Source organism: Carcharhinus amblyrhynchos, chromosome 9 (genome assembly GCF_965287045.1).
Source record: "Carcharhinus amblyrhynchos chromosome 9, sCarAmb.v2.hapA, whole genome shotgun sequence".
Classification (NCBI taxonomy): Eukaryota; Metazoa; Chordata; class Chondrichthyes; order Carcharhiniformes; family Carcharhinidae; genus Carcharhinus; species Carcharhinus amblyrhynchos.
In genome coordinates, this window is record NC_137332.1 from 57,968,506 (window position 1) to 57,982,341 (window position 13,836).

Sequence of the window (13,836 nt, forward strand, 5' to 3'; positions counted from 1 at the left end):
ACTATGCCCCGACGCCACGATCCCCTTGTGAGGGGAAACGACCTCTTTGCATCAACATTGTCAAGCCCCCTTTGGAATCTTTACTTTCAATAAGATCATCTCTCATTCTTCTAAACCCCAATGAGTTTCGGCCCAACCTGCTCAAGCTTTCTTCATGTAGCAATCTTTTCACCCCCCAACGATCTGCCTGTGAATCTTCTGAGCTACTTGATTTTTAGATAAAGCGGAACCAACAAATGTAGTATACTTTGATTTCCACAAGGCATTCAATAAGCGCCATATATTGGGCGGCACGATAGCACAGTGGTTAGCACTGCTGCTTCACAGCTCCAGGGACCTGGGTTTGATTCCTGACTTGGGTCACTGTCTGTGTGGAGTTTGCACATTCTCTTTGTGTTCACATGGGTTTCCTCCCACAGTCCAAAGATGTTTGGGTTAGGTTGGTTGGCCATGCTAAAATTGCCCCTCAGTGTCCTGAGATGTGTAGGTTAGAGGGATTAGTGGGTAAACATATGGGGATAGGGCCTGGGTGGGATTGTGGTTGGTGCAGACTCGATGCGCCGAATGGTCTCTTTCTGCACAGTAGGGTTTCCATGATTTCTATGTTTCTACATAAGGTGAACATGCAAAATAAGAGCTGGTAGAGTTGAGGGTAATATATTAACATCACAAACAGGCACAGGAATAGACCATTTGGCCCATCAAGCTTGCTTTGTCATTCAGTACGATCATTGCTCATCTCTGGCTTCAACTCCATTTTCCCCGCTCACTTCCCATATCCATTAATTCCCGAAGAAACTAAATATCTGTCTATCCCAGCCATGAATATATTCACTGGTAGAGCATTCACAACCCTTTGGGATAGAGAATTTCAATGACTCACAACTCTTTGAGTGGCCCCTTAAGCCAAGATTGTGCTCACATGTTTTAGATTCCCTGACCAGTGGAAAAAATCTCTGCTTACCACATAAAGCCCATTCAGGATTTAGTTGGTTTTGTGGGAACATATGAGCAGGAATAGGCCATTCAGCCTGTTGAGTTTCCTGTGCCATTCAGCATGATCATGACTGATCATCCACTTCACTGTCTCTTTATTGCACTATCCCCATATCCCTGTATATGATCGATCAATCGCTGTTTTAAACATAGTCAATGACTGAGCTTCCACATCTGAGGGTTGTGAATCTTTGGCATTCTCTATCCTAGATTAAAACTATTTCTCCTCATTTTGATCCCAAGTGTCTCCCCCACTTCTGTTGAAATTGATCCTTGGATCTAGATTCCCCAACCTGGAGAAACGCCTTATCTGCATCTACTGTGTCTATCCTTTTAAATATTTTGTAGGCTTCAGTGAGATCACCCCTCATTTTTCAAAGTTGTAATTGATGCAAGTCCTCTTCATAAGACAGTAAGACCATTCTGGGAACAAGTGTGGTGAATCTTCAAGGTAAGAAGACCAAAACTGCTCTTGGTGCTTCAGATGCAGTCTAACCAAGGTTCTATACCAGTGGTGGGCAACCTAAACTAGTGAGTGGGCCACATGAGTGACCTTCCTTCAACTTTGAGTGAAAATAACCTTCCTTCAATCGCAAGATTGAAAATGGGCATGTTCACTCACTGTGACCCTTGAAAAGGCTGAATGTGTTTAATATACACCAAACACTTCGTAAGTTAACAAAAAAATGTGTACATCAGTAGAACTGTCAACTTCAGGTGGTAAAAACAAAAGATGTATTTATACTTGATTGGGTGCAGAGGGAGTGCATGGTTCTCTTAGTGTTGTGTGCAATCAACACACACCTTACTTCATATGACCTTACTTTGTGTGTATCACTTCAGTTGTGCTGGCAGGAAAAAAGTTACTTGGATGGAAACCAGAAAAATGTGGCGATCCTGCAGTGGGAACAGTCAACAAAAATGTCTTATGGGCCGCAGTCAGAACCTTTTTTGGGCTGCATGTGGCCCCTGGGCCACTGTTACACGCAATTGAAGTAAAACCTCACTACTGCTGCACTCTAATGTAACCTAATGTAATCCTAGTTGCTTGCTGCACCTGCATGTTAGCTTTCAGTGACTTGCTGACAAAGGCAACTAGTTCCCTTTGTATATCTACTCTTTCTAAGCTCTGGTATAAGAAATACTCTGCACGTCATTCTTCCCACCAAAGTGGATAAGCTCATGTTTTTCCAAGTTTTTTATTCATCTAGAATGTTCTTGTCCACTTTCAGTCTGTTAAATCACTTTCAAACTGCTTTGCATCTTGCTCACAATATGCATTCCCGCTTGGCTTAATGTCATTCATGAGTTTGGAATGCGATTTCAATGCGACTGCCTCTCGTTCTTCTAAACACCAGACAATGTTAGCCCCAATTATTCAACATCTCATTGTAGGACAATCTCCTCATCCCAGGGACCAATTTTGCGGAACTTTGGAGGCAGCATAGCAATGTAAGTATCTCCTTTGTTAAATGTGAAGACCAAAATACATCCTATTCCAACTGTGGTCTCACCAAAACCTGTGTAATTGTAGCAAGACTTTATTCTTGTGCTCAAGTCCTCCTGACTCAGAACTGAGGGTTTGAAGAGAAAAATTGTTCCAATTATAACTTCTGTTATCTCTTCTACCTGCAGGAAATGATTACTGCAGGGTGAAGTCTTGTGACATTACTCATTCTGAGTGTTAACTGTCAGTGTTCATTCAAACTTGTCCCCTAATTGGAGCTGGCTCAGATATGTGATCAGACTCGCAGTAAACTTCTGCTTACTCAGCAAGGTCTATTTAAGCACACATTGACTGCTGTAGCAACTTTCTGGTATCCAAGTGAACTGCGGCAGCATTCGTGACTAGAAATATAACAATGTCTCTTGCTTAAAGAAAGGTGATCTTGGCAGCAAAATTAAGTTAGTGGAGAATTAATGCATTATGCTTCCAGGAGGGTGGTCTCCAGTTGTGATTGTTGGTGGGATTATCCAATTATTATGACTCTGGACTGGAAAAAATTGTCTCCATGTGCAACCTGAACTTGTTTACTATAGTGCTGCTGTATAGATGTAATTATGTATTGGTTGTTTGGAGTGTCATGGCTAATTCTGTAATATCTATGCGTGCTTTAGCCGAATTAGGGGAAAGATTTGTGGACAGTATATTTTCGTATTCACGTGGTTCAGTTGATCTGCATGGGACACTCCACGTAGAGTATTTGTTATCTTTGTTTCCTTGACTTAGCTATTCCAATGTACTTTTGGTTGGTCTCCCATGCTCTATCCTTTGTAAACTCTGTCCTGGTCCACTCTTGCACAAAGTCATGCTCGCTGACCTAATGGTTAAGCAACAACCTCATGTTTAAAATTCTTATCCTTCTTTTCATATTTATCTGTGCCTTGCCCTCCCTTTAGCTAATCTCTGCCAGCCCAGAACCTTGAGATAACCGTATTTATCTAATTCTAGCCTTGTGGTCATCCCCGATTTTAATTGCTTCACTGCTGCTGAAATGCTAAACTCTGCATTTCTCTCCCTAGTCCTCTCTGCCTTTAGCTCTCTTTTAAAACATTGCTTGAAGCTTAACTGCGGCAAAACTTTTGCCCATTTTCCTTCAATGTTATATTTTTTGACTCGTGTCAGATACTCCTTTATAACACACCTGTGAAGTTTTATGACATTAAAACCATATGCATTCTATTTATTGACATTTCCATTTCTAATTTTTTAATATAGCAAATGAAGACAGACCTGTTGAAGCAGTTTGATTTTCAATTTAACCATTTTGTGGATAATCTGATCGATGAATCAACCACCTTGGACTCCTCTGATTCTCCTTTCTTAAGTTCATCAGTGAATAAAGAGCAGTCAACTGTGGCTCACAGGTAAGGAATTAAGGAACGTATATACTCTGGTTGCTTGTAGAGGTCACATCAAACATTAAGGGCTCATACAACAGCATGGAAGACTGCCATCCAGTCCTTGACAGCTTTCTGCATGAGCAACTTGTCAAGCCTTAGTATCCTCCCCTTTCCCCACACCATTGTATATTATTTCCCTTTGTGCATTTATCTAGTTCCCTTTGAAAACCATAATTGAAGCTGCCTCCACCACTCTTTTGGTGAGAGCATTCCTGATCATAATTGATTTTCCTCATCTTGCTTTTTGTTCTATTCACAATGAATTTAAATTGGTGTCCTCTGTTCTCAAATCTGTCAATGGGAGCAGTTACCAGCTATCTATTCTGTCTAGATTCCACTTAATTTTTAACACTTCTACCAAATTTTTCTCTCATCCTTCCTGCTGTGAGAAGAATAATCTCAGGTTCACCAGACTGCCCAATTCACATAATCCATAATTGTAACCACTGGTGTCAGTATCATGCATTTGTGTTGGTGGATGTTCGATATAGTGTGGTTGAAATTTGCTTTAATCTTGGGTTTTCTGGAGGCCAGGTATTGTCAAAGACTTCAGCCAATGTAAAGACTCATGAAAGCCACTGTCTCGGTTAAAGACATATTTTTGTTGACCAACGATCAATGGGAGAATGAATATTGAGCAGTCCAGTGCCTCTCTGGAAGAGAAGGTCTTGAAGCATTCCAATAGCTCTGAGGTTGCAGTGCTTTGTACAGATCAATTATTCATTCCACATTCATTACAAACCAGTCATTTTCAATACAAATCAATTGTTGTTAATACCTGTCACATACTTTAGCCAATTGCATTTTACCCTCTGGTCTCATGGGATTTCACTGACTTGTAGCATCCAGACCCTTCCTCCCCCTATTTGATGTTTCTTCTTTATTGCCTAGCAAAACCTGACACTTAAACAAGGGTTGACCTTTGTAGGTATGTCAATGGCCAAGATATTCTCACATCTCAGAAGACCTGGCTTATCTGGACAGTGTGAACAATCCTATTCATAGAGGTTCTGAGAATCTTACTGCTGGTAACTTTTGCTGATAAGAACTTGCACATTCTATGATTTCATTGTTCCAAAGAATGTGGTTCTGTCTGGTAAGGCTTCATCCCATCATCCCATGCAGCAGCCTGCCTTTGGCTAAAGTGTACAGTTACTTAAAAAAGATACAGCTAATAAATTTTAAAATACCAAAATACATGTTTCAATCAGAAACCTTGGTTCAAATCTCATACTTGGTTAAATCTTACTGTGTTCATATTGTTTTCATGTAGACAATTCCCCTGCTAGACTGAGAGTCTAATGAGGTCACTTCACTTATTGCTGGTACTTTATCAGTGACTTAAATTGCTGATTATTTGAAATTTCTCGAGCTTACTATGAATTTCTTCAACAGAAATGTAAACCTATAGTTAGAATTATGCTGTTTGTATGTGTGAGGCTGGCTCCATTCAAACTGTGTTTCCATTGTGCTTAGAGAGAGCTATAGTGTAAAAAGTAAATAAACTGGCAGAAGCATTAATTTGTTGCTTTGCAACTGGGGAGCACCTTTAAGGTAGGAAGGCCTTTTGAGTGTCGTTTTAGCTGAATTCATTTTTAATTGGAAATAGGAAGCTTGAGAGTGAACATTGCCACTCTGCCAGAAGAAAAGTTTGACAGGATAAGGAGGCTGCCAAAAGGCAGATGAAGTCCAAGCAACCATGGAATTAGAACAGAAGGAATGCCTTTAGAAGATTGGAATGAAGGGAACAGAGACCAAGAGGTTGAACAAGGTGATGTTAAGGAGAATTCAGGGAAAGCAGATGGTATTCTAAAATAAAGAGACAGTTGAAGTAACCAGATTTAGAGTGAGAAAGCAGACTTCAAGGAGAAATCAAAAGTTTGGTGCCATCTTATTGGAGTCTGGGATTTGATTAGTTAAAGCAATTGTGAAGAGTTTATGCAAGCCAAAGGAAACCTGAAAGGGGAAATGTCAAATCTGGAAGCGCATTGTTGATGGAAGTTGCTGAAGGAAAGTATTATTTAAAAGAATTTGAAAGCATGTCTTTTTTTGGGAGCGGAGTTTGGGAACTCAACAGTCAACTGGGGGGAATTGTGAAAGAACTCGATGGAAAATTGGATGAGTGGAGGGTGTCTGACCATAGCCAGCCTGTGTGTTTAAAGGGACAATGTTACTGAGAACATTGTCGTTCAAAATATACTTTGTCGCCTGTGTTAACCTTATAATCTATGTATGTTTGTGAAGCTAATATGGGAATAAACGAGTATTGCATCAAAATCAACCTTTCATGTTGAATAAATGTTAAAACTAATTAGCAGTCATGTAACACCCTCCATGTTTCTTTGAAAGAGTAAATTGATGGTCTTTTCAGGTTCCATTCTGGGATCTTCCAGTCCAATTATAACATGAACTGCAATCATAACACTTGATATTACCTGGAGTGAATTGAATTGGCTGAAGATTGGCATCTGTGCTAATGGGAACCTCTGGACAAGGCCAAGATGGATGATCCAGTTGGCACTTTTGGCTGAAGCTATTGTGAACCTTCAGCCTTATTTTTGCACTTATGTGCTGAGCTCCTCCATCACTGGGGATGGGAATGTTTGTGGAGCCTTCTCCTGCAGTTCTTTGTTTAATTGATCACCACCATTCATGACTTGGTGTGGTAGGACTACAAAGCTTAGATCTGATGCATTGGTCATTGAATTGCTGAGCTCCATCTATCACTTGCTATTTATGCTGTTTGGCACATAAGTAGTCCTGTGTTGTAGTTTTGCCAAGTTGATACCTCATTTTTATGTATGCAGGGTGCTGCTCCTTGCATGCCTCTCTGCACTCTTCTTTGGTACCAGTACTGATGCTTTCTTCAGGACCTATGGAGAGATGGTTGTATGAAGAATACTGTAAGGTTTACAACGAGTGTAATGTGATAAGTTGGATTTTTATAATCTGAAATGGGAATGAGTTCTTCATGCTAACTGTGAATCATGACATTATTTCAGTTGGGGTTGATTGTAATTGAACTCAAGTTTTTAAGTTCTAATTAAATGCATCTTGTTACAGACAAACAAGGGCACCCCCAGAGAAGGGAAAACATTTCATATCTCGGCGATCTCTACTTGAGTAAGTATGCTTTTTAAATGGGAGACCCACCACTGTCAGTCTATAAATCTTTGCAGCAGAAAGTACAGCTACCAAATATTGGTAAGGTTAGATTGGAAATTGAAATGGTTCTGACTTCAACTCTTGTCTGCTTAATTGGCTTGATCTTGAATTTCTAAACTTGTGCTGAAGCAATTGGTGTTTTCCCTTTTGTGAGTCACTTAAAGTTTTGTCAATGTAGCTGTAATTCGACAGTTCTCAAAGTAAATGTTTTTCTGTCTCTCTCCCTAGTGAGCTGTTCCAAGTGAATCACATTCGAACCATCTATCACATGTTCATCGCTTTACTCATCTTGTTCATAGTCAGTACACTGGTGATGGACTTTATTGATGAAGGAAGGTAAGGATTTGGGAACAGAAGTGAGGGCAGTAAAGACAAACATTGTCTTAAGTATATTTCCAAACAATTTTGCCTGTATCATTAAATAGGAACTCAACAACTGAAAATGCTGAGTGTCAAGCAAACTTTGAGAGATAAAAAGTTCCAGCAGTTTGCTACTAAATTAAAGGCTGAACAAACATAAAGAGTAAATTTGAGTTGAGGATCCATCACTAGAAATGTAAGCCATAAGCTACAATGGCATGTACTTGCTTGAGGGTTAGTTTGTTTGTTATACTTCATACAGGCAGCTATTTTTATCTTGTAGGTTAATTTCTTTTTAATCTCGATGTTGCTTTTAAAATGGATGTTGAGGCCAGTTGTAGCATTCTATTAACATGTAGGCCTGGCACAGAGGACTTGGGTGGGATCTATATGACTAAGTATCAGATCAGATAATGTCGCCACTAACTGATGGAAGCTGCATACCCATTCTACTGAATGCATTATTTTTGTGTTACCATAAAACTGGTATTGCGTTTGGGCAGGGGAAATCTATTTTTTAGTTCATAAATTTGATACAATGGCATTTGTCTGTAAAGGTTTATGTTAATTTATGCAGTCCTCTTTTAAGGTTGTAGCTCATGATAGTATTGTGAATTACACAGTATCATGGTCAAATGTTGGCAGCTGCATGTCTGTCATGGGTGCAAATAATGTTTGGTGCAGTTTGAAGTAAGAATATTGTATGGAATACATTTTGGCATGAAATCCAAGTGCATTGGTTTAGGTGTCCACCTTTTATTTTTATTATTCATTCCTGGGATGTTAGATTGCAGCAAAGCGTGCATTTCTTGTCTCTCCCAAGTTGTGCTTGATAAGGTTGATGGAACTGCTTTACCAGTAGATTTAAGATCAGGGTTTTTACTGTGAACAGATTCTAAGATGATGCTTTGATTGGAATTGCATACATTCATTTTTTTTTCCCGTTTTGTAGGCTGGTCCTTGACTTTGACCTATTGGTTTATGCCTTTGGGAGGTTTCCAATTGTCATTTCCACCTGGCTCTGTATGTTCCTGTCTACACTGCTCATTCCATATGGACTGTTTCTGCAATGGGCATTCGGATACCAGACCTCGAAACGCAAAGTTTTACAGACAATGTTCTATGGTGCATTGTTTTTGTTGTTCCAGATAGTAGGGCTGTGGGCTGCCCCAGTCTACACAGTCATTCATTTCCGTCTACCTCCAGCCTCCCGCTTCATTGTTATATTAGAACAGGTGGGTGACTTTGGGCTATTCTTTTGTGGTGCTTTATCTTATAGGGTCTTTGATGTTGGTAAATCGGATTTTGGTCCAGCTCTTTGCATTTGTGCTGTTCAATCCGGTTTTTGCTGACTTGTAAATTGGGTCTGATCGACAATAAGAATGCTTAAGAAACTCCAGAGGAAAAACGACTCCATTTTTAATGACAAAATGCTGGACATGCTCTGCTTTAGCAATATCTGTGAAGAGAGAAACAATCCATGTTTCCAATTAATGACACTTGATAACAACTTCTGACCTGAATATTTCCACTACATTTTTATTTGATTTCCAGCTTCTGCAATATTTTGCTCTTCATCTTTTACCTAACTAATCGCTTCAGACCACGCTCTCTCCCTGCGAAGTTTAGTTGAAGCTAATAACTGCTCACACTAACTTGCTGAGGGAATTAATGTTTAAGCTGATGGATGGGGTGCCAGTTGAGCTGGCTGCTACATCCTGAATGTCGTCAAGTTTCTTGAATTTTGTTGGCACTGCATTCATCAGGCAGGTGGAGGCTATCCCATCATAAGCTTGACTTGTGTCTGATGGATGGTGGACAGGCTTTGGAGATTCAGGCGGTGAGTTACTCGCTGCAGAATTCCTAGCATCTAATCTCTTGTAGGTACTGCATGGATCAACAGTCTTTGTGGCACTTATGCAGAATTGGTGAGCTGATCTGAATGTGAGTTTGAGCATTGCCAATTGCATATTTCATGATATAACCTTTAACAACTTACAGATCTTTGAAAATTATTTTGGAGCTTTTCCACTGGTAATGGTACGAGTTGATTTCACATATTTGATGATCCAATTTTGTTGTCCTTCTAACCATTCAAACAGATAAAATTCCACTTGCCATTCTAGTGACAGAATCTATTTTGTGGTCAGTGACACTAGAAGCACCAGCCTCTTGGGAGGCGAATACAAAGTGAATTATGTTATAATATATCCACACAATTTAGGTTAAGATTCATGTCTGATAATCTGTTTGATCTAATTAGGTCCGTTTGATGATGAAAGCGCATTCCTTCATAAGGGAGAACTTTAGCAGAGTGGTATCAAACAAAGAAAAGAACAGTGAGTGTGACTAATTTGTCATTTTTTAAACTTGGAGGCTAGACGGGACTGAGCTGAGAACCCAAGACTTTCAGATATTAAAGCACCTCCTAGTGTTTGCATGCCCTGAGCTGCTCAATGGAAATACGCTCATCAAGATATATTAAATGTATTATAATGTGTTGTGTTGTCTCCTGCTCCATATTTGGCTGCAGCTGATGGGATACCCAATCTTGTTCCAATGATGTAGTAATATCGGCTGCAAAATGAGTCTGGCGTTTATTTTCTTGGTTAATTCTTTTGTCTTGTTTTTCATTTCCCCCTCCCTCACTTCAGGAAGTAATTGGCCACCTCTTGATACTTTACCTCTGAGGTTTCCAAAATGCTTTTTGCTGAACAATCCTTCAACCCCTTTCCATTAGAAATTGATGTCCCTTTTGCATTCCTCTCTTTCCAAAAAACTGTATCTGTCCTTCAAGGTTGCCAAAACAAAACTCATTTCAACCACAGCTAATCAGCTGAATATTTCATCTCCCATATATGTTGATTCAAAGACTCTGGGAACGTTTTAAGCATTTCCCATACTTTGATAGCCATCTCTCAAATCTATTGAAGAAATCCAATACTGGATCCGCTGCACCATTTCAACTGCCTTCAAATTATGATAGCAAATGTTTGACAACAAAGACCTCAGCAAGTCCACAAAGGTCCTAAGGCTGCATTTTATGTGAGGACAGTCTGCTTGCCCACCTGCACCTCCAGAAGTAAAGTTGGCTACAAGTTGACTTGCTCCATGTCAGTCCATCTTGTAGGCTACAAAATGGACTAAATGTGCTGCAGATGGACTAAACGGGTGAAGCATGGGACTTCACTGGGGAGTGCTGCCAGAACTGCAGCAAGAGGGTGGAAGAGGATAATGATTGTCCCAATAGTTGTTTTGAATAAAGCAAAGAAATGTGAACATGAATAGCTTGTCACTTTGGAAGATGAGGTGGGACTGAGTTACAACAGGAAAATGCCAGTACTTTTAGGTTGCTATGGAAGTAATTTATAAATTAGAAAAACATCTTATGGTGTTTGCATCTCCTGAAAAGTTAAGTGGGGATACTTGATCAAGCTTGGGGAGGGCAAGGGGGAGAATGAAAAAAATCTTTTAAGATGTTCTCCTTGAACTGCCGTGGTAGTATTGACCTTCATGAGGGGATGCTACCAATTGTTCAGAATGGTGACAACCTGTCCATCAAACTGAGTCTGAACATTTTACTGATGAGGCAGAGCAACAGCAGAGAAGAGGAGCAAATCTTGTCTGAATCCCATTACCTTCTGTGCTATTCTGTCCCATGTGCCCAAAGAATCAACCTACTCATTCATATGAAGTTCCACGAGCAAAATCTGTAACCCTGAAGAGATGTTTCTCTCAAATCGAGGGACAGCGGATGACTACTTTGTTGCAGATGTAGCTGGTAACCCAAAATAATTCAACAATTCTCCAGGGCCTGTTAAGTGCAGATGCTATTCCTGATTTATTTCTCCCATCAAGATGTCTCTAAATTTAAGCAGGAAAAATTAATTTGCCAGGAATATTATTAACAATTTTGAGGCAAGGGCAGTTTTTAAGAGAGCTATTCTCTTTATACTTCACTGAATTAGTGAGGACTCTAATGCAGGGACAAAAAAAATAAACAAGCCATAGCACAGCAGAACCGGAGAGCAAAGCAACTTCCAACTGATTTCTGAAGCAGATTTGGGCAGGTATTATGGACTGAGAAGATGTAATTCAATGTCATGGAGAGAATCTTGCCTTCCCAGAATTGAAACAATTAAGTCATTAGATAGATGTTTCATTGCTGCTTTTAAGTATTTAGTTTTAGTCCCAAGTAAACAACTGACTCCCTTATTGTGAGCTATGTGAAAGATTGAAGTGAGCAAGTTAGCTCAATAACTGTAAAGGAAGCAAATGCTCTAATATGCCTTGTACCTATTCCTATGTGGACAGTGATTTCCAATCCAACATTTCATTGGAACCTTGGTAATTTCTCTGTTCTACACCGTTCAGTTTATTTACTGTATTTTATGATGAAAACATTGCATTCAGAGAAGCTGCTCGCTTTGTATTGAATGTTTCCTTAAAATGCTAATCTTCTGGTTTTATCTTTGTCACAGGTGGCATCCAGCAGACACCCCAGTTTTCCCACTATCTCTACTTTCTTTTTGCTCCTACTCTTATATATCGAGACAGCTATCCTAGGTAAGACCAGTCAGACATCTTTTAAAAGTAAATACACTGAGCAACTGATATTTTTGACCTAATAAATGGTGGTGTAATATGTAATCTGCTTACTCTTTTTATAGTTGTATATTCGGCTGATCAAACCTGTTCTATCATTCTGATGGATCATGGTTAAACTGTACCCAAGGTACCTGAAGAACTGTACCTTCTTTGCTCGATACCACTTGATACTGTTACTAATCTTAAAATTAATATTTGAAGTTGCTGCTTCAGCCATAGCCTTTTGAAGCAAGTTGTTGAACTTTGAGAAGTGCTTCCTTATTTCACTCCTGAAATGGCCTTGCTATAATTTTAAGATTATGCTCTCTTGTTCTGGATTCCCTTTCATAGTGTAAAAGAATTCCTATAGCAATGTGCTGCTAGGGTACTGCCCCACACCCCTATCCACCCTCTGTCCACTCTGCCACCAAGCCTCCAGCCACCACCCTCAACCAACCATCAACACCACCTCCCTGTGCTCTCCGCCCCCCCCCCCCCCCCCCCCCCCCCCCGCCAAACCCCACCTCAAACAATCCACCAGCTATTGCACCAATCCCCATTCACTTGTCTAGCCATTAGTCTCTCACTCAGCCCATCAATCTCTCCCCCACTCAGGGTTCTGGCAGATGTGGGTGTGGGTGTTCGCCAGCGTCAAAACTTCAAAGGTTTCCAGTCACCAAAGATTGTGTACAACTGCCTATCTTGTGGTGATGTCCTTGTTGCAGTTAAACCCAATCTTTTCCTAAACTGATATTTGTTAATTAGATACAGTGGAGTACAAGGCACAAACTCAATTCTTTGCCTGTGCCCAGCATGGATGAAGCTGGAATCAGCTTTAATATAGTTGTCCTGTGACAAAAACAGTTTCTGGGTGTGTTTCAAGTAACTATCTCAGAAGAAACAACTGTTATTATTTTGATTGGGGGTAAAGACTGTATTCCTTTTTTAAATTGAGCAGGAAGTCTGTATTTGAGGAAAAATGTGTTATATCAATTGCTGAAAATTTTTTCTTTGGTGCAGGAATCCTACAATTAGATGGAGCTACGTTGCTACAAAATTTGCTCAGGTGAAGTGTTTTAAAAATAAGTTACTTTTGACAAACTCAGCAGCATTTCTCTATTATGCCTCAGTGCCTGACTAATATGGGGAGGGGCCCATCTGACAGCTACTGGAAATTGACAGATAATGAAACTTCTGATATGTTTTGCCCACAGAATAAATTCTGAGATACGTGAATGAAAACAAAATTGTATTATAACGAGTGTCAGCTGATTGCAGTCTTTTTTGGGCTTTAATGATTTGATGTGGGCAGAAATACATTCATGTTTTTGGGCTATGTGATGAGGCACAGAATGAATCTTTCATACAAAACCATATTTCAAAACAATTATCATTAGTTCAAGGCTGTATAACATTGTGGGAGGAGGGAGGGCTTTTGATGCCATCAGTTATGACTAATATTCATCCAGTAAAACACAAATGTTTTTTATTTAGCATCATGAGATTTTGTATATTACTCTACATATATATAGATATGAAACTATGTAAAATTTTGGGGACGTGATGGCCTCATGGCATTATCACAATTTAATTAATCCAGAAACTGAGCTAATGTTCTGGAGACCTTGGTTCGAATCTCGTCATGGCAGGGATGGAATTTGAATTATGGAGAAATAATTGGAATTAAGAATCTACTGATCATGAAACCATTGTCAATTGTCAGAAGAACCCATCTGGTTTGCTAATGTCCTTTAGGGAAGGAAATCTGCCATCCTTACCTGATCTGGCTTACATGTGACTCCAGAGCCACAGCTATGTGGTTGA

At 39.8% G+C, this 13,836-nt stretch overlaps 1 protein-coding gene across 2 annotated transcripts in view; it reads left to right on the forward strand.

Annotated features, from left to right (window-relative positions):
- Positions 1 to 13,836, forward strand: part of soat1 (sterol O-acyltransferase 1) — a 60,295-nt gene that overhangs the window by 37,079 nt on the left and 9,380 nt on the right. For both annotated transcript variants that reach the window (XM_080195748.1, XM_080195749.1), the window contains exons 4-10: positions 3,716 to 3,864; positions 6,964 to 7,023; positions 7,294 to 7,401; positions 8,378 to 8,660; positions 9,689 to 9,764; positions 11,907 to 11,991; positions 13,033 to 13,078. In XM_080195748.1, coding sequence (XP_080051874.1) covers positions 3,716 to 3,864; positions 6,964 to 7,023; positions 7,294 to 7,401; positions 8,378 to 8,660; positions 9,689 to 9,764; positions 11,907 to 11,991; positions 13,033 to 13,078 — 807 coding nt within the window. The remainder of the gene's footprint in view (positions 1 to 3,715; positions 3,865 to 6,963; positions 7,024 to 7,293; positions 7,402 to 8,377; positions 8,661 to 9,688; positions 9,765 to 11,906; positions 11,992 to 13,032; positions 13,079 to 13,836) is intronic.